Raw genomic sequence first — 20,000 nt, forward strand, 5'->3', positions numbered from 1 at the left:
CTCTAAACAATTTGAGAACATGACTAAATTGAACCATGAGGAAACCTGCAGAAAGCATTATACTGAAGTACTGACATTCGCACAGAATGTTGTTTCTTAACGTTCTCGGAACGTTTCTGAGAACATTACTTTAAATAGAACCATGAGAAAACCTGTAGGAAACGGAATGGAAAGGTTGTTGCAAAATAAACATATGGCAACCATACAATCACCAAGCTCTAAGAACCTTATGTGCTAGCTGGACAATTAGTATCAGACATGTGTGTTACCAGTGTTTCACCTACCACAGTGCAATGAACAGGTTATCTATAGCAATATAAATGTAATGCAGTATTCATATCCCTAGACATTTTGTAACAGCCTGAATTCAAAATGGATTACATAGATTTTTTTCTCCCTCACCCATCTAAACACAATACCCCATAATGACTAAGTGAAAACATGTTTTTAGAAATGTTTGCTAATGTATTGAAAATGAAATACAGAAATATTCCACCCGGGTCAATAGATGTAGAAACACCTTTGGCAGCGATTACAGTGGTGAGTCCCACTTAACTTATATTTTTTATTCAGTACATAGGAATTTTAACGACATAAGTTACTTTTATGTGCTTTTCATCAAATTCGGTGCATGATGATGCAAGTCAGTTTGACGAAAATGCCGACATGATTTTTATGCAGATTTGAAAATATTCATATGACAATCTGTTGCCAATTGTATAGAAACCTAGCTACTGCGTGTTTGTTTACCTTGTGGCTTTCTCTCAATACATAATTCTAAAACTGTAATCATACATTGCAAGTAGACATTGATTTTGCTTCCTTTATAAAACATTGCAGTCCATGACATCGTTACTGTTTAAATGCACTGTTCTTTATGTTAAAAAGAAATATTGTGTGAAATGCATTGTTAACATGTCTTGCTTGTCACTTCTTTCAAAGTAAGTTACACCTTGTTTTATTATATTGTACTGGTGAAACCTGTCTGTATAAATTGCTGTATGATTACAGTACCATTTCCAAAATGAAGCAACAAAACAGTACATGATATAAGTCATGGTTCTTTACATCAAAATGTAACCATTTCAGGTGCTGCACATGCTTTACCTGAATCTCAGAGAGAAAAAAAGACTATAAAACATTCATTTCAATGTACAACAATTCAGATTTTGATCAATAAAAAAAAATCACAATATTATACTTTATTTCTATCTTTGAATCTCAAATCAGTCAAATATATCTTCTGCTGGTCTTGCGAGAACAAAAAGGGAGCAGCCTTCCGTTTATTGATTCAAATGCAACCAATACATTGACAATAAATGTACAGTGCAGGCTAGTAAAAGCATGTTGTTGTACATGCTCTCCCTACAGCGGTCAATGTCCAGCTTAAACAACATGAAACCACTTTGAATTCTCCTCGGCTACTCATACCTCGAAAATAAACAATCATTTTTTTATTTATTTTTAGAAATACACCGTAATTCCTTGAGATTTGATAAAAACAGCTTCGCTTACCCAGGAGATGACCATGGCCAGAGGACCACAGTGGCCTACCTGAGGTGGCTAGTGGGAGGAGCTATAGGAGGACGGGCTCATTGTAACGGCTGGAATGGAATTAATGGAACGGTATCAAATTTATGGAAACCACATGTTCACCCCCCGTTTCATTTAATCCATTCCAGCAATTACAAATGGGCCCTTCCTCCTATAGCTCTTCCCACCAGCCTACTCTAGAGACAACATACTACATTTCCCATCATGCCTCGTCTTGTCTGGTAGCAGTGATCCCCTTCTACTGACTAATTACCAGGTTCAGCTTAACTGTGCCGATAATGCACATTGATGGCTATACCACACTGGTCATTCTACTCTCGAGGTGTGAACACACTGTCAAATATCAGCTCTCGCTCTACGGTTTCAACCGTTGGCTACAGTAAATGTTTATTCCCATAGAGAGTAGTAAAGTGAGCCGATACAATGTGGATCATGCTTGCATTGTGTATACAGTATATTAACGGAAGTTTGGACTCGACACAGTCCCCGTGGTGTTTGTGATTCGTCATACAGGGCCAACCAATGGGCTTGCAATAGAGTCCTCTCAGTCACATATATTCTACAGTAGATTCACTTTTTTCCAACGCCAGGTTTCTCAACACCTATGGTCACGTATGACACAATGTCGTCATGTATTTTTTTCACCATAACACCCATTTCATAGTTTAGTGAAAAACACAAGTCATTACAAAAGATTGGATCACCCCGGTTTTCTCCAAGAGAATGGATTCTAGAAGGTGATAAGTGGTTTCAGTTTGCTTATGTCTGGAGGTGTTCTCGGTGTCTCCTTTGCCATGGCATGGGAGGGAAGGAGGGATGCGTGGGTGGTTGGTTCTCTAGAGGGATATTGGCTGTGATTAAAGGTATGTATGGGGCCCTTGGAGACCCCTTCCCCCTCAGAGGGTGATCCTGGCACAGTGGTGTTTGAGTTTGTAGGGCAGCACTCCTCGGTTGAGCTGGTAGAACTCCACCAGCTGGATCAGATCAGTGAAGCGCGTGTGACCGTCATCTAGGCTGTAGAACAATTCCCCCTCTTCATCCACCTGGCACACAAAACACAAACTTGAACAAGATGTTGTCTGAAAGAGTAGAGAATATACCAAGACAAAAAGGTTATACCCACCGGTAAGATCTGAAAGTGTTTGATTCTCTGTGTGTGACACAGTGACAGTACAAATGTATTGGGGTTGCTTTGGCTGTCCCTTAGAAGAAATACTCTGAAAACAAAGACAAGTCTCTTGGTTTCATCAAGAACAACTTTTCGTTTTTTATTTATTTATTATTATTTTTTTTTACACATTTCTGTCTGGAAAAAATAAAGAGTAAATTACTCTACAATAACATCCATATGTAAACTCTTTAGCTTGCAGTGTCAAACAACGCATAGAAAAGTGCCTGATGCTGCTCACCCATCAATCAGACCCTGTTGAGTGATTAAGCGGTGTGCCTCATCTCTGGACAGTTTGCTGTGGAACCAGGGCTGGGCCATATGGAGAGCTGCAAAACACACAGGACAACCATGGTGATGTTCATTAGGCACCAAACGGAAGGAAACATGCAGAAACAGTGAGTGACTAGCTGAACTTGGCCAATAAAAAAACGCTTGTTTCAGTTATCCGTTGCAAAATAATACATTTGGCGGGTGCTTATATTTGTCCTATTTCATACACGTACAAGTGTGTATTAATATGCATATGTGAAATTGATTTTTCGGGGGGGGGGGTATGCCAACTCTCCTTGAGACACCTTTGTAGAGTGGGGTCAGTACTGGCTCTGCCAGTATCTACGGCAACCCTGGAGCAATCAGGGTTAAGCGCCTCGAACAAGGGCACAGACAGATTTTTCACCATGTCGACTCAGGGATACTAGCGACTTTTCGGATAGCAGCCAAACGCTCTAACCGCTAGGCTACCTGCCACCAAAATCGTATTGCTACGGTGTGCACTAATGAATACGACCCATGTGTCAAAGGGAGGGAGAGGACACGATACTGGTGGCTGAGTCATTAAGCACAGTGTATCTGGTCAGGAGAGTCATGTGGCTGTATCGATGGAAGCTGCTGCTTGGATGTTGAAAGTGGCCTTCTACTAACCTATGTTTGACATGGGACTCTGAGAGGTGGACGGGCTTCCATGGGAGCTCAGACGGTGGCAGCTTTTCCTCTAAAGGGAGAGAGAGAAGAGCATTTCAAGTCTCACATGCTAGGACTATTTTCCCATGGCTGCACCATCATTTCATACCTTATGGTCGCTGAGTTGAGAGAAATGACGTCAGAGAGAGAACCAATGGCCTACCCTCCATGAGAGTCCCTCCTCCACGGCTACGGACAGCGCCTCCGAGGGGTTCTCGATCACCCGGCTCTTGTGTCCTGAGAAGTCCATGGCCACCAAGGAGTTCTCGGAGATACTTCTCTGGAAATATACATCGTGTTTGAGGTAGTATACATTATTATGAGTATACAGTGTAACAGGGTTTAAACGTTTGAAAAAAAATGATACAAGTAAGTGACAGGTTATAGGAGAAGCACATTCATGCTTTCGTGTGTGGCATTGTGCTGCCATCTAGTGTCGGAGAAGTTTGACAGTATAATTTCTAGATGATTCCGAGCAGAATGTGCTCCAGTGACTGGGGATTAGACGGGATGTGAATAAAATGACACATGGGCACATAGAATTGATTATGGTCCCATAAGCTGTCGTAGTCACCGGTTCTAAATAAATCACACACAAAAGAAAATACTAATCAGGATTAGTGAGAAGCCTTTAAAATTGCCATGGTTTGCCCCTCTATCAGCCCTAACCTCAGGATCCTTAAAGGCAGTCGTCACAAAGTGATGACTGTTTACTCTAAGGATAGAAACATTCCAATCCTTCTAAGACTCTCCGCCCCGGTCTGGGTCTATTCAGGCGATGCAAAGATCATTCTGGGGCTCCCAGGCATCATTGTGCAAACAAACTGATTGCTCCTTTCGTTGGATTGGTTTCATTGTGCTTTGATTCTCTGTCCGTAGTCGAACGGCACGTCGTGCTCTAGGCTGTAACAGCTGTATGCCAGGGTGTTCCCAGAGGGTTAGTCTGAGTGTGTCCCTAACGGTACCATATTCACTATATAGTGCACTACTTTTCCCATAGGGCCCTGGTCAAAAAAGTACACCATTTGAGATGCATCCTAGCCACTCCCTGTGCAGCGCTGAGCTCAGGGTCCCAGCCCCATGCCTGGCCACTCTTTGCGTTCTTCTGACAGCAAAGCAGGGGTGATGAGTTGGTAAGTCTGAGAGCAGCTGATCTACGGGTTATTTTTAGAGCAGACAGGCTGGAACATGTTCCAGTGCCCAAAATAGAACAGGTGTTTACTCATACAGAATACTCTTATTTGAGGGGGGAATACGCACATTTCAGAATATTCTGGAAAATCAATCCAGGATGAGTACTGACTGTGTGTCCTGTGTCATGTGCTGTTAAACAGTGTATCAGCACATTGCATCTACACATCACTTACCATAGGTGTTTTCTGTTTCTGGTGTGGTTGAATGAAGTTTTGGTACAGCTGCATCCCATACTGCAACACAAAACATGAGCACGTTTCAAAAAGGCAAGCCTTTAGATGTGTAGACACTAGACAGAGTTTGGATGTGATAAGGGGGGGCAGCGTGGAAGACTGTACCTTAAAGAGGCGCATGGCAGTGACCCAGCAGGTTCTGGTTTGCTCGTCATCTGCACATAACAGCTTGAGGTCCCGTGGAGAGCCACGCTTGGTAGACTGGAGGATCATCATGAAGACAAAGCATGAATTTACCAAACATGACATGGAAATGACTTGCCTTTCTTAATTGTCCCTGATGGGATAAATAAAAAGTTAGAATGACTTGAATAAGTTAACATGATAAAAAACCAAATATAGGTTTATAGACAGAAAGTAATAAAGTACCTTGACACAGAAGCCATAGTCCGTAGGCGCGCCGTGTATCTTTCTCGCTGATAGTAACGTGTAGACGTCGCCGTCACTGAACTCAGCGATGAACTGGAGATGTCTTGGTTCCTGTGAATAGGAAACAAGAAATGCCTCAAATCCCCACATGCCTTTCAGTGTCCCCTTTACGGAACACCCCCCCCGACCATGCTCCATTGCAAGGAGGGGTTGGTTCAAGCATTCCACTGTAGAGTAGACTCAAGTTCCATTACCAAATCTAACTATGTGAGGGATCAGGGCAGAAATGTGAACAATGCTGGGCTGCCCAGTGTGAAGACAGATGCTAAGCAAATAAAGACTGCAATGTCATAATTCTTGGCCATTATGTACACACAGACGTAAATCTGTGTGAGCTTAGTGGGCCGGGTCAACGTAAGGAAAAGCTAGCAGTTAAGGCATGTGGTATAATGCCAGTCTGAAGTATGTTGGTCACTGTGACAATAGTAAAGAGGGAGTAGCTTGGAGTTTTTGTCTGCATCGCAAATGGCACTCTACTCTCCTTACAGCAAACTACTTTTGACAAGAGCCCTATGAGTCCAAGAGCACTGGATAGGGAATAGGGAGCCATTTGGGACAAAGGTTCCCATCAACCTGGTCCATTGTGATCACAGAATAAAAAGAGTGTTGTTTTTGCTGCAGACTCCTTAAAAATGGAGAGGTGGGACGGGGTTGAAACACTTCAACATAGTCAAGCAAATAATACTGCCCTATCCATTACACTGTAGGTGTGGCTAGTGTTTGACATAGGACCAAATATGTGACAAAGTGATAAGAGCTCTATTTATACAATAAGAACACTGTCAGGGAGCCAAGGCAAAAGAGATTTACCAAGCAGAGAAGCACAAAGCAAACCATTGTTCAAACCTGGTGGGACTGCGACACAACATTCTCACTTCTGTGGCACAGAGTAAAGAACGGGTAGCTATAGTTGTCTGTGCTTGTGTTGACTGATTGGCAATGTGTAGGGCCAAAACCAATTTACACATTATAAATCCCTTCAAATCAAACCAAAAGAAACAAAGTCAGATCTTACTTCTCTAATTTCGTCACCTGTATTTGAGAAAGCAAACCGAGTTTTTTTTGTGTTCTAGTGTCTTCCGTTGTTGGGAGAGGGAGAAGTGGTTGGCTTGGCACAGCGCTGGGCAGGTCTAAGCCTCACCTGTCAGTGGTGGGTGTTGAGGGCTCAGTCCCTGGCAGTGGCATGCCAGCTGAGCTAAGGGAAATCTAGCTCAACCAGTTACACAAAGCACCCAGGAGACAAGAGCGAGCTAGTCCCCTACTGTACACCACACCACTCTGGCACATTGACACAGAGTTATCAAATGATCCCATAGAGCAGCCAGCAAAAAAAGCTTTTTGCAAACATACTTTTTGCTTTTTAACATCATTATTTTGGGAAGGAAATCTATTCCATTCATATTGTAATGAATTCATGTTTAATTGAAAACTGGAAAACTTGACAGTTACTTAGGAAACATCTGAATGCACACGAATGTATCAATGACATTGACGGACCTTTGATGTCCCCTTGTTGGAGAAGTAGAGACCTGACCTCCTCAAGACAAAGTAGAACTTCTTCCAAGACTTCCTGCCTTGTTCTTTGGCATGGAGGTGCCCATGGATCTCTGGACAAGTGCTTGAGTTGAGAAAAGTCTGTTTTGACAGAAAGCAGTCCGTAAATACTTTAGCAGCACCACTGAAGGGCTGTTTCCTGGACACAGATTAAGCCTGGTCTTAGACTTGCAAGCAAACCAGCTGAAGAATCTCTTTTGAAAAGGGCTTGTCAGTCCAGGACTTGGCTTAATCCGTGTCCAGGAAACTGGCCCCCAAAACTCTGTCCCTTTTAAAGTGAAGATAATGTACATGTAGAATGTAGCTTGAAGGATACCTGTATTAGCTGAGAGTGGTTCATCATCCCGTTGGTTTCACTTGATATGGACACCATGTGATCTGGGAAAAAATCCTATCAACATGAAAACAACATCAGTCATAACAACACACATGCTCTTTATATGAACCAATACCTACTGGTTCAGCTGAGTGCATTATAATGATAATGATAATGTTTACATGAGTACACCATTTTCTTTGCTAATATCACACCCTCAATCTTACCAGCGGTTTATTGAAGAATTCATATTTGGCATAGTTCTTCCGGAAATATAACCGACTGTCTGTGTCCATGGCCCAACCAGACAGCACCTCCATAACAGATTCATGGTCTTCTATGATTCTTTCTGGTGGATACAGGAGAAGGAAATGTCAAAACGTAGAGACCACAAAAAGACAAAGACATGGACAGAGGGGAAAGTGAGAAAGGTCAAGTTAGTCAAACCTACAGCATCCGTCCATGTTCCTTGTCACAATACCATAATGCATCATCAAGGTTCAAAGTAAGGTTATCCGCTCAAACATATAGTTGTGATCATATGTAACAGCTGTCCAGCGAACACAAGCACGACTGGTCTCGGCACCAGTGTTAACAGATGTGATCGTACTTCCTAACTCTTGCGTTGTGTTTTTAAAGAAAGGACTGTCCAGCCAGCAATCCCAGTTGATTGGTGTTTACTCGCTTGAATGTCAATATCAGACTGGGTATTTTTAAATTTTTTAAATCAAACATAACAATTGCGAAAATTGTAAAAAATACAATAAAATGTAAGTTCCAGACGATAGACATAAGGAAGCGCATCAGATGTGCAGGACAACAGAATGTCGATGGCTGTAGATTCGTGATTAGCCTGTTAGCATGGACATAAGTGATTTAGCAGGGGCTAATGTGACCATTACATTTAGAGCATGGAAGCTAACATGCTCTTACAGCAATAACATACAAAAGCACATCCAGAAAGCCCCCAACATCAGGACATGAACATAGTGAACTCGTACACATTGTACATTTATTAAGCAATAAGGCTTGAGGCGGTGTGGTATATGGCCCTTAGCCGTGGTATATTGGCCATATCACACAATCCTCCAAAGTGCCTTATTGCTATTATAACCTGGTTACCAACGTAATTAGAGCAGTTAAAATAAATATTTTGTAGTACCTGTGGTATACGGTCTGATATACCATGGCTGTCAGCCAAATCAGCATTCAGGGCTCAAACCCCCCAGTTAATAAATTAAAATACGGTATTTCAGAACGTGACCTACTGCTTGCATGTCAATAACAGACAGAGGAATGTACGTTCGCAATCTCCCCCTATGTGCAAGCATAGCCAATGACTTTACCTTGTATTGACATCAGAGTTAAACCAACCAATTAGAATACATATACATTAAATACACATTTCTGCAGTGGCAAATGGAAACATAATTAACCACGTTATATTCCTCTGCCGAATTCCACTTGCAAACTATAAACAAAATATGAGGAACGCAATACCTTGCAATGTCACCAAATATTCCAGTCTATAGACTATTCTCTAAAGGGAATTAGGTGAACTAGTTAAAAGTAAAATTAAAAATAAATTAATAGACCCCATTGGCAAACATGCAGGTTACATGTTAAGTACACTCAGTGACAAATGGTTACCTCATAGAAAGAAAAGAAAAACCTGGGCCTACTTGACCTCTGACCCATTAACCCCGTAGGGCCATCCTGAAAGCAATACTTTTTGGGAGGGACCTTAAGACCTAGAATTAATCTAAAAGCTAACCTCGAGTCCCATCCTATACCCACACAGGTACTCTAATAAACTCATTATGAAACACCCTCAGTATCTGCATAGTCTATGAGGCTCACTGGTGGTTTCCTCATTTGAACCAACCCCTATCATTACAGTCATCCTGTTCGACTACAACCACCATAGGGGGGGTCACTGTCCACAGGTCAAGGGTTCTGCTACAGTTGCTGGAGCCTGTGGCCCCAGCGGAGTCTTCAGAATTACTTTCCTCTTCAGAGGGTTGACCTTTATCCTCTAAAAAGGTCAGCTCTGGCACGCTTGCGGCACCCTCAGAATGTGGTGTGTTCCGATGGTCACCTACCAGTGGCACATCTTTCTGCGTGTCCGGGATCTCCTCTTCAGTGGTCAGCGCTGATACCCACCCACTAGTCCTCTCGCCCATGTCCAGTATGTCATTCATGGATGAGGCCTCCGTCTCCTTACTCTGATCCTCACCGTCTCCTGTATCAGGTGTCTCCAAGGCAGCGTCAGGACTGTTGAAAATCAGAGTGGGCTAGCATGACCTGATCGAGGAGGGTTTGTTTTAACTGACTGAAGGCCTGTTTGCACTCTTCTGTCCAGTCTGCTGCTGTGCGATTTCCATGTATTTTTCGCTTCTTCTTGCCTTTCCCATGGCATGGAGTCTGTCCCAGCACTTCAATCCAAGTTCTGGCAGAGGCCTTGTGGGAGATGGTAATACTCATATATGCCAAAAGGGGAAGTAAAGGCTGTGAATTTCTTGTCGTCCACATGTATCTCCAAATTGTAGTAGCCCGAGGTCAAATCCATAGTGGAGAAGGCCTCATACCCAGGACGCTTGGTGAGGCAGAGAGTGAGCATCGTGGATGGTGCGATCATTAAGCCATCAGAAGACTGCACAGTCTCAGGTCACCGGACTTCTTCCAGAACACCATGAGTAGGGGGGCGTACTCACTGCGGGACTTCTCGACTATCCCTCGCTCCTCCATCTCATCCAAGGCCCGTCTGAGCTGGTCATAGTGGTTGGGGGAGAGCCTAAGGTAAGGCCGACTGAGCGGCTTGTCGTCACCGATTCTGGAGGTGATGTACATAGCCAGCAGCCTTCTAGCTTGTGCCCTGAGAACATGGACTCGTGGTGGTCTATAAGCTTAACTAGCTTGGCCTTATACTGCGGCGACAACGGAGTGGACTCAATGTCACCTAGCCCCAACTCCTGCAGCACCTCACTTGTTGCTCTGTGCAGCTTGATGTCACTGTCAATAGTCAAGCTATATGCACTAGCACTGCCACAGTTGGGGTTGTCATCCATCTTGTCCACCTGCTGCCCCAGGGAGACTGGAGGGACAGCGGGCCCCTCCAAGTAGTCAGTGGCAATGTCCTCCAATGCCATACAGGGAAAAACCTCAGCTATCTTGGCATTGCGTCTCACTGTTACTGGCTTCGGTGAGGGATTGATAACTTTGAATGGGACCATCCATTGCTCCACAATGTTTCTACTGTTCTCCGTACCATAAATGTTTTTTTCGGGTCTTGAACGTGCACAAACATACCTTATTTACATAAGAATTCCGACCTTTTGCTATTAGACCTGAAATTGAGCTCATGTGCCTCCTGTTTCCACCGATCATCCTTCAGATGTTTCTACAACATGATTGGAGTCCACCTGTGGTAAATTCAATTCATGGGACATGATTTGGAAAGGCACACACTTGTCTACAGTATCAGTCAAAAGCATTCTGCAGCGATATGCCATCCCATCTGGTTTGTGCTGAGTGTGACTATCATTTGTTTTTCAACAGGACAATGACCCAACACACATCCAGGCTGGGTAAGGGCTATTTGACCAACAAGGAGAGTGATGGAGTGCAGCATCAGATGACCTAGCCTCCACAATCACCCAACCTCAACCCAGTTGAGATGGTTTGGGATGAGTTGGACCGCAAAGTGAAGGAAAAGCAGCCAACAAGTGCTCAGCATATGGGGGAAATCCTTCAAGACTGGTCGAAAAGCATCCCAGTTGAAGCTGGTCGAGAGAATGACAAGAGTGTACAAAGCTGTCAAGGCAAAGGGTGGCTACTTTGAAGAATCTCAAATATATTTTGATTTGTTTAACACTTTTTTGGTTACTACATGATTCCATGAGTGTTATTTCATAGTTTGTCTAGAATGAAAATAGTACAAAAAAAGACCAAAACTTTAATGAGTAGGTGTGTCCAAACGTTTGACTGGTACTGTATATAAAAGCTTCCATAGTTGACAGTGCATGTCAGAACAAAAACAAAGCCATGAGGTCAAAGGAATTCTCTGGGAAGCTCAGAGACAGGATTGTGTCAAGGCACAAAAACATTTCTGCAGCATTGAAGGTCCCCAAAAACACAGTGGCCTCCCTCATTCTTAACATCGAAAGACTTGAAAATATCTGTGCAGCGATGCTCCCCATCTAACCTGACAGAGCTTGAGAGGATCTACAGAGAATAAATGGGAGAAACTCCAAATACAGGTGTGCCAAGCTTGTAGCATCATACCCAAGAAGACTCGAGGCTGTATCGCTGCCAAAGGTGCTTCAACAAAGTACTGAGTAAAGGATCTGAATACCTATGTATATGTCATATTTCCATTTTTGTTGATAAAGTGCAAAACATTTCTACAAACCTGTTTTTGCTTTGTCATTATGGTGTATTGTGTGTAGATTGATGATTTAAAAAAATGATTTAATCAATTTTAGAATAAGGCTGCAACGTAACAGAATGTGGAAAAGTCAAGGGGTCTGAATACTTTCCCCGAATGCACTGTACCACACCCTCTTGGGCCAAATTGCTTAAATATAATACAGTATTTCAGAATGTGACCTACCGCTTGCATGTCCAATATCAGACTGGGAATAATTGATGTTTGCAATCTCCCCCCATCTGCAAGCGTAGCCAATGACATTACCTCTTATTGACAATCTAACTTAAACCAACCAATTAGAATACACAAAACATTAAAATACACATTTATGCAGTGGCAAGTGGAAACATAATTAACCACGTTACACATACAGTACATTAGTGGTTATTTGTTCATAATTAATCATAACAGCAATATAAACACATCTTAGTGCCCAGTACAAATCAGACCTGTGTCACGGCAGGACATGTGTTTTTCTACCTATAAAAATGTTACACCGTGAAGATTGATTATTAACATTTTATCAAGAGATAGATTAATAAATAACTTAAGGTGGGAGTTACAGTACGAGTCCTGGCCCTGTGGGTGTTATTAGAAGTTCACAGCAACGACAACAAACACATTATTGTCTGAATTTAGCTCTTTTTTTTTCTTCTTGACATGTTCAAATAAATCAAGCATAGATTGATTTAAGTTTGGCATGGATAACTTTAAAAATAAGGAAACTAATAAGAATTCACTTTGACAATATGGCACTAATGCTTAAAATAAATCATACAGATTATGCTCAAGGACTAATTAAGCAATAATACGAGGCCATGTCTTATGGCATTTTTTGCTGAGTGACTTATAACATTTTTATCATGGCTTTGATGTGGTTTAACACATGGACTCGAGTGTATTATTGTGGTTATACAATGGGTAGCCAGGATTAATAAGAAAGATTCTTTCTCAAACCACCTATTTCAACAGAGCGTGATGCTACATTCACTAACACTGGTAGTCAAGTGCAATTTTTGGGGCTTCTCTGGTCGCTAGTTCTATTCAAATTGACTGTCAAAAACTACCCAAGCGCTGGTTGATAGTTCCATAACTTTACAGGTTGCCATGGCAAACAAAAATGGTTGCTTAGGAGGCTCTTCCCCCTCCCCCTTGCTAGCAAGCCAATTACACAGCTAACACAATCACTTCAGTTAGAAAGACCGCAAACTAGATGCATTTCATTTGGCCTCTTTCTCTATTGACATTTAATTTATATATATATATATCCATAAAATGATGCATATTCATCATTTCTACTGGCTGAGGAAAGCTGCCTGTCTATCTTGTCCTGACAACATTATTTTGGGACACAGTGGAGATCTCATTTCAATATTTGAAATGTCGGAGAGAACGCCTAGATGCTTTTACAGTGGCGATCAAGTTTATAAGTTGCATGGCTGGGCAGATGAGGCAGTGGATCTGTAAAAGTAGTAGTGCATTGCTAGGTAACGACAAACAATGCCACTTTTTATGAATGTGGCCATGTGTATGTTTCCACCTCCCCCTTTGCCCTCAGAACAGCCTCAACTCATTGGGGCAAGGACTCTGTAGAAGGTGTCAAAAGCGTTCCACAGGGATGTTGGCCCATCTTGACTCCATTGCTTCCTACAGTTGTGTCAAGTTGGCTGGATGTCATTTGGGTGGTGGACCATTCTTGGTACACACGAGAAACTGTTGAGCGTGAAAAACCCTGCAGCGTTGCAGTTCTTGACACACTCAAACCAGTGCGCCTGGCACCTATTAGCATATCCCGTTCAAAGGCACTTAAATCTTTTGTCTTGCCTATTCAACCTCAATGGCACGTACACAATCCATGTCTCAATTGTCTCAAGGCTTAAAAATCCTTCTTTAACCTGTCTCCTCCCCTTTATCTACACTTATTGAAGTGGATTTAACAAGTGACATCAATAAGGGATCATGGCTTTCACCGGCTTCAACTGGCCATATATATATATATATATATATATATATATATATATATGTGTGTATGTATATCTATATATATCTATCTCTCAATCTATATATATATATACACACACACACACACACACACACACACACATATATATATATATATACATACATATTTTACACCTTTATTTAACTAGGCAAGTCAGTTAATTGGGATAGGGGGCAGCATTTTCACTTTTGGATGAATTGCGTGCCCAGAGTGAACTGCCTCCTACTCAGTTCCAGATGCTAATATATGTATATTATTATTAGTATTGGATAGAAAACACTCAGAAGTTTCTATAACTGTTTGAATGATGTCTGTGAGCATAACAGAACTCATATGGCAGGCAAAAACCTGAGAGAACAAAATTCAAACAGGAAGTGGGAAATCTGAGGTTTGTAGTTTTTGAACTCAGCCCTAACGAATACAATGAGATATGGGTCGAGATGCACTTCCTAAGGCTTCCACTAGATGTCAACAGTCTTTAGAAACTTGAATGAGGCTTTACTGTGAAGTGGGACCGGATGAGAGCTCTTTGGGTCAGTGGTCTGGCAGAGTGTCACAGCCTCATGACGCGCAGTCACGAGAGAGTTAGCTCGTTCCATGGCTTTTCTACAGACAATGGAATTCTCTGGTTGGAACATTATTGAACTTTTATGATAAAAACATCATAAAGATTGATTCTATACTTAGTTTGACAAGTTCTTCGACCTGTAATATAACTTTTTGAACGTTTCGTCCGACTGGACCATATCGCTCTTTTGGATTTGTTTACCAAACGCCCTAACAAAAGAAGCTATTGGACATAAATGGCCATTATCGAACAAAACAAGCATTTATTGTGGAACTGTGATTCCTGGGAGTGCATTCTGATGAAGATCAAAGGTAAGTGAATATTTATAATGCTATTTATGAATATGTCGACTACCCAACATGGTGGATATTTCTCTGGCTGGTTTGGGCTCCGAGCGATGTTCTCAGATTATGCTTTTTCCGTAATAAAAAATATAAAAAAATTGGACACAGCGGTTGCATTAAGGAGAAGTGTATCTAAAGTTCCATGCATAGCACTAGAATTTTAATCAAAATTTATAATGAGTATTTCTGTGAATTCATGTGGCTCTCTGCACAATCACTGCATGTTTTAGAACTACTGAACGTAACGCGCCAATGTAAAATTAGATTCTTTTTTATATAAATATGCACTTTATCGAACAAAACATACATGTATTGTGTAACATGAAGTCCTATGAGTGTCATCTAATGAAGATCATCAAAGGATAGTGATTAATTTTCTCTATTTGTGCTTTTTGTGACTCCTCTCTTTGGCTGGAAAATGGCTGGGAGTTGGTGGTGACCTAACAATCATTTGTGGAGCTTTCACTGTAAAGCATTTTTTTTTTAATCAGACACTGTGGCTGGATTAACGAGAAAGTTACCTTTAAAATAGTGCCTAATACTTGTATATGTTTGAGAAATTTGATTTATGAGATTTCTGTTGATTTGTATTTGGTGCCCTGCAATTTCATTGGCTGTTGGCGAGGGGTTCCGCTATTCTTAATTTCAATGACGGCCTAGGAACGGTGGGTTAACTGCCTTGTCCAGGGGCAGAACGACAGATCTTTACCTTGTTAGCTCAGGGATTCAATCTTGCAACCTTACGGTTAACTACTCCAACACTCTAACCACCTGCCTCACAAGGAGCCTGCCTGTTACGCGAATGCAGTAAGAAGCCAAGGTAAGTTGCTAGCTAGCATTAAACTTATAAAAAACAATCAATCATAATCACTAGTTATAACTACACATGGTTGATGATATTGCGCTGTTTATGACTTCAAGCCTATCAACTCTCAAGATTAGGCTGGTGTAACCGATGTGAAATGGCTAGCTAGTTAGTGGGGTGCGCGCTAATAGCGTTTCAAACGTAACTCGCTCTGAGACTTGGAGTGGTTGTTCCCTTTGCTCTGCATGGGTAACGCTGCTTAGAGGGTGGCTGTTGTCGATGTGTTCCTGGTTTGAGCCCAGGTAGGAGCGAGGAGAGGGACGGAAGCTATACTGTTACACTGGCAATACTAAACTGCCTATAAGAACACCCAATAGTCAAAGGTATATGAAATACAAATGGTAAAGACAGAAATAGTCCTACAACCTAAAACCTCTTACCTGGGAATATTGAAGACTCATGTTAAAAGGAACCATCAGCTTTCATATGTTCCCATGTTCTGAGCAAGGAACTTAAACGTTAGCTTTCTTACATGTCACATATTGCACTTTTACTTTCTTCTCCAACACTGTTTTTGCATTATTTAAACCAAATTGAACATGTTTCATTATTTATTTGAGGCTAAATTGATTTTATTGATGTATTATATTAAGTTAAAATAAGTGTTCATTCAGTATTGTTGTAATTTTCATTATTAAAAAAACTTTTTTTAAGTTAAAAAAAAAAAAAAAAAAAAAAAAAAATCGGCATTGGCTTCTTTTGGTCCTCCAATAAATTGGTATCGGCGTTGAAAAATCATAATCGGTCGACACACACACACACACACACACACACACACACACACACACACACACACACACACACACACACACACACACACACACACACACACACACACACACACACACACACACACACACACACACACACACACACACACACACACACACACACACACACACACACACACACACACGTGTGTGTAAACTCAATACATTAAGTAATGCACTTAAAAATAATGACCTGCTGCATTCAAAGATGCAACCTACAGCACTAGACTTAACGTCACTTGTCTCATCCCTGTGGTATTGAGAGATAAACATGGTCATGCTGATTGTACATAAAGGAAAATAGCAATCTCTCACGTACGAACTTTGTTATCCAACGGATCATGTGCAACTTCGGTCATCCTGTGAACCCCGTTCAAGTTATCGAACTTTACTCATCTTTTGAACCTCAAATGCATATTCATCGTTCCAGTGGAAAGCAGCGTTTTTTCAGGCAGTCATCTGGAATGCTGCACAGCCATTTGAGGCTGAGTAATTCCCATAGTATAACCACAGCCGGGGCAAGGCGGGCTGCCGCATGGTCATCAGACCCAAATCCTAGTCAGGGTCTATTACAGCCAATAAAGCAATGACTGTCTAGTATCGTTAGAGAAGAAAAAAAAGGTATAATTTCCACATAAGCACGGCATTAAGTGCTGAAAGGGCTTAGAGAATGAATAATGCAAAAATGGTACATCTAAGTCGAGTAGCACTTCACTACAAACTCAGTGAAAGCAGATGTGCTTCTGTTATAGAAGTAGTTTGAAGTGCAAGCTTTATTTGGCTTGACCAAGATGAGTGAATCAGGCCAGAGATTGTTAGGAGTTCAAAGGGCTCTAAAAGGTCGAGAGGAACTAATTAGTCTATCCCAAATGGCACATAGGGCTCTGGTCAAAAGTAGTGCACTATATTAGGGAATAGGGTGCCATTTGGGGGACAAAAGCAATATTTTATGTCAGTATGATATAACATGGCACAAAAGATGCTGAGATGCCTTGCAATGTAGTCATGTGTACGGTTCTTTACAGGGTTGCAAAATACTAGTTAACAGGTTTTCCAGAAACCCAGGTTAGAAAATGCCTGGATTTAAGAGTGAATGAGCAGGAAATCAAGGAATCCACCCACCGGGATTTCCAGAAAACACGGACACTTTGGAACCCTAGTTCTTTATAGTTTTACGGCTTCTTTATAATGACAACAGTTAGGAGCCTGTTAGCTCAATGCTTCATCAACAGGAACCAATTGACTATTGTAATAAAATAGGTTGTGTTTTAGCTGACATTCTTTTCACAAGTTTCTTTTCCAAAGGGTCATTTGCATTTAGGGATTAATTGAGTCTTTTCTGCATACTCCGAACAAAAAATATAAATGCAACAAAGATTTTACTGAGTTACAGTTCAAATAAGGAAATCAGTCAATTGAAACAAATTCATAAGGGCCTAATCTATGGATTTCTGGGAATACAGATGCCTAAAAAAAAAAGACATAGGGGCGTGGATCAGAAAACCAGTCAGTATCTGGTGTATCCACCATTTGCCTCATGCAGCGCGATACATCCTCTTCATAATTGACTTAAGGCTGTCGATTGTGGCCTTTGGAAAGTTGCTGGATATTGCGGAAACTGGAACACGCCGTCGTACACGATGATCCAGAGCATCCTAAACATCCTCAATGGGTGACATGTCTGGTGAGTATGCAGGCCATGGAAGAACTGGGACATTTTCAGCTTCCAGGAATTATGTACAGATCCTTGCGACATGGGGCCGTGCATTATCATGCTGAATGAGGTGATGGCAGCGGATTAATGGCACGACAATGGGCCTCAGGATCTCGTAACAGTATCTCTGCGATTTCAAAATATCATCGATAAAATGCAATTGTGTTTGTTGTCCATAGCTTATGCCTGCCCATACCATAACCCTACCACCTGTTCACAACATTGAAATCAGCAAACCGCTCGGCCACACAACGCCATAAATGCTGTCTGCCATCTGCCCGGTACAGTTAAAAATCAGGATTTATCCGTGAAGAGCACACTTCTATGTGCCAGTGGCCTTCGAAGGTGAGCATTTGCTGACTGAAGTTGGTTACGACGCCGAACTGCAGTCAGGTTAAGACCCTGGTGAGGACGACAACCACTCAGATGAGCTTCCCGAGACTGTGCAGAAATTCTTTGGTTGTGCAAACCCACAGTTTCATCAGCTGTCCGGGAGCCTGGTCTCAGACAATCTCGCAGGTGGGTAAGCCGGATGTTGAGGTCCTGGTGTTGTTACACGTGGTCTGCGGTTGTGAGGCCAGTTGGTAAATTCTCTAAAACGACGTTGGAGGAAGCTTACGGTAGAGAAATTAATATTAAATTCTCTGGCAAAAGCTCTGTTGGACATTCCTGCAGTTAGCATGCCAATTGTGCGCTCCCTCAAAACTTGAGACATCTGCAGCACTGTGTTGTCTGACAAAATTGCACATTTTAGAGTGGCCTTTTATTATGTCCAGCACAAGGTGTACCTGTGTAATAATCATGCCGTTTAATCAGCTTCTTGATATGCGACACCAGTCAGGTGGATGAATTATCTTGGCAAAGGATAAATGCTCACTAACAGGGAAGTAAACAAATCTGTGCACACAATTTGACCGAAATAAGCTTTTTGTGCATATGGAACATTTCTGGGATCTTTGACATCAGCTCATGAAACCAACACTTTACATGTTCCGTTTATATTCTTGTTCAGTTAAGCTCATCTGAAATGAACACTTAAAAAAATATATAATTCCACATTACAGTCATGCCAATAAAGTCAAGGAGAAAAGGAGACTCAGAGCAACTCTGCAGACTTTAGGACACACCTTACTAAACTGGTTGAATGATAAAAGCACATTTCCAGCAAATTCAATGCTTTCAAGACTCAATGAAATAATGAACAGAACAGATGGATAAATTGTGCAATGTAAGCTGCTGAGAAATGGTAAGGCTACACCTGTAGGAAGATTGGAGTCACCGTTGCTGTTCGATTAACTCCTTTGCTGATCAACTTGGTGGTATCTTTCCAAAGAGCAGAATCACACTGCAGTGTGCCACAGAAATAATAAGAAAATCTAAATAAACTGTATCCGGTTTAGGGTTATTCACTCACTCGACCCAGTCTTGTGCATCATCTAAGGTTGTATACACTTTTTTTGTTTGTTTTGTATACACTTTTTTTTTTACGTAGAAGATTTTGTGTCTATTTGATACTGTACTTGTAAAACGGCTTTGTCTTAATTGCCCCTGGTGGGATAAATAAAGTTGTTTTGAATTTAATTCTTACCTATGCTTAGATGGGTGAGATGCTCAAACAGAGTCCAGCTGTGGTCGTCAATGCAGTGATTCTTCAGGACAAACAGCTGGCATATGTCCCGGGCTGTGATGTCAGTGGGAACCTCTACTGTTCGACTTGTATTGTCCTCATTATACACTTTGATTACCTGCAGCGAAACAAAACACATTGACTTGAACAACATATGTATCAGAAAAGTTCAGAGCTTGCTTTATATGTACATTTAAAATACATACCACATATGTACATTAAATAAAAACGTACATTAAATATACATCAAACTTTACAAATAACCAACTA

At 41.5% G+C, this 20,000-nt stretch overlaps 1 protein-coding gene across 4 annotated transcripts in view; it reads right to left on the reverse strand.

Annotated features, from left to right (window-relative positions):
• Positions 1-809: 809 nt before the first annotated feature.
• The window catches only part of LOC118386005 (growth factor receptor-bound protein 14-like), a 59,764-nt gene continuing 40,573 nt past the window's right edge, over positions 810-20,000 (reverse strand). For all 4 annotated transcript variants that reach the window (XM_035773335.2, XM_035773336.2, XM_035773339.2 and 1 more), the window contains 12 exons: positions 19,692-19,848; positions 7,639-7,760; positions 7,412-7,486; positions 7,039-7,176; positions 5,482-5,592; positions 5,218-5,313; positions 5,053-5,112; positions 3,849-3,965; positions 3,647-3,716; positions 2,964-3,051; positions 2,678-2,771; positions 810-2,597 (listed from right to left, as the gene is read on the reverse strand). In XM_035773335.2, the coding sequence (XP_035629228.1) occupies positions 2,451-2,597; positions 2,678-2,771; positions 2,964-3,051; positions 3,647-3,716; positions 3,849-3,965; positions 5,053-5,112; positions 5,218-5,313; positions 5,482-5,592; positions 7,039-7,176; positions 7,412-7,486; positions 7,639-7,760; positions 19,692-19,848 (1,275 nt within the window). In that variant the 3' untranslated portion in view covers positions 810-2,450. The remainder of the gene's footprint in view (positions 2,598-2,677; positions 2,772-2,963; positions 3,052-3,646; positions 3,717-3,848; positions 3,966-5,052; positions 5,113-5,217; positions 5,314-5,481; positions 5,593-7,038; positions 7,177-7,411; positions 7,487-7,638; positions 7,761-19,691; positions 19,849-20,000) is intronic.

This window comes from Oncorhynchus keta, chromosome 7, assembly GCF_023373465.1.
Source record: "Oncorhynchus keta strain PuntledgeMale-10-30-2019 chromosome 7, Oket_V2, whole genome shotgun sequence".
In the NCBI taxonomy this organism is placed as follows: Eukaryota; Metazoa; Chordata; class Actinopteri; order Salmoniformes; family Salmonidae; genus Oncorhynchus; species Oncorhynchus keta.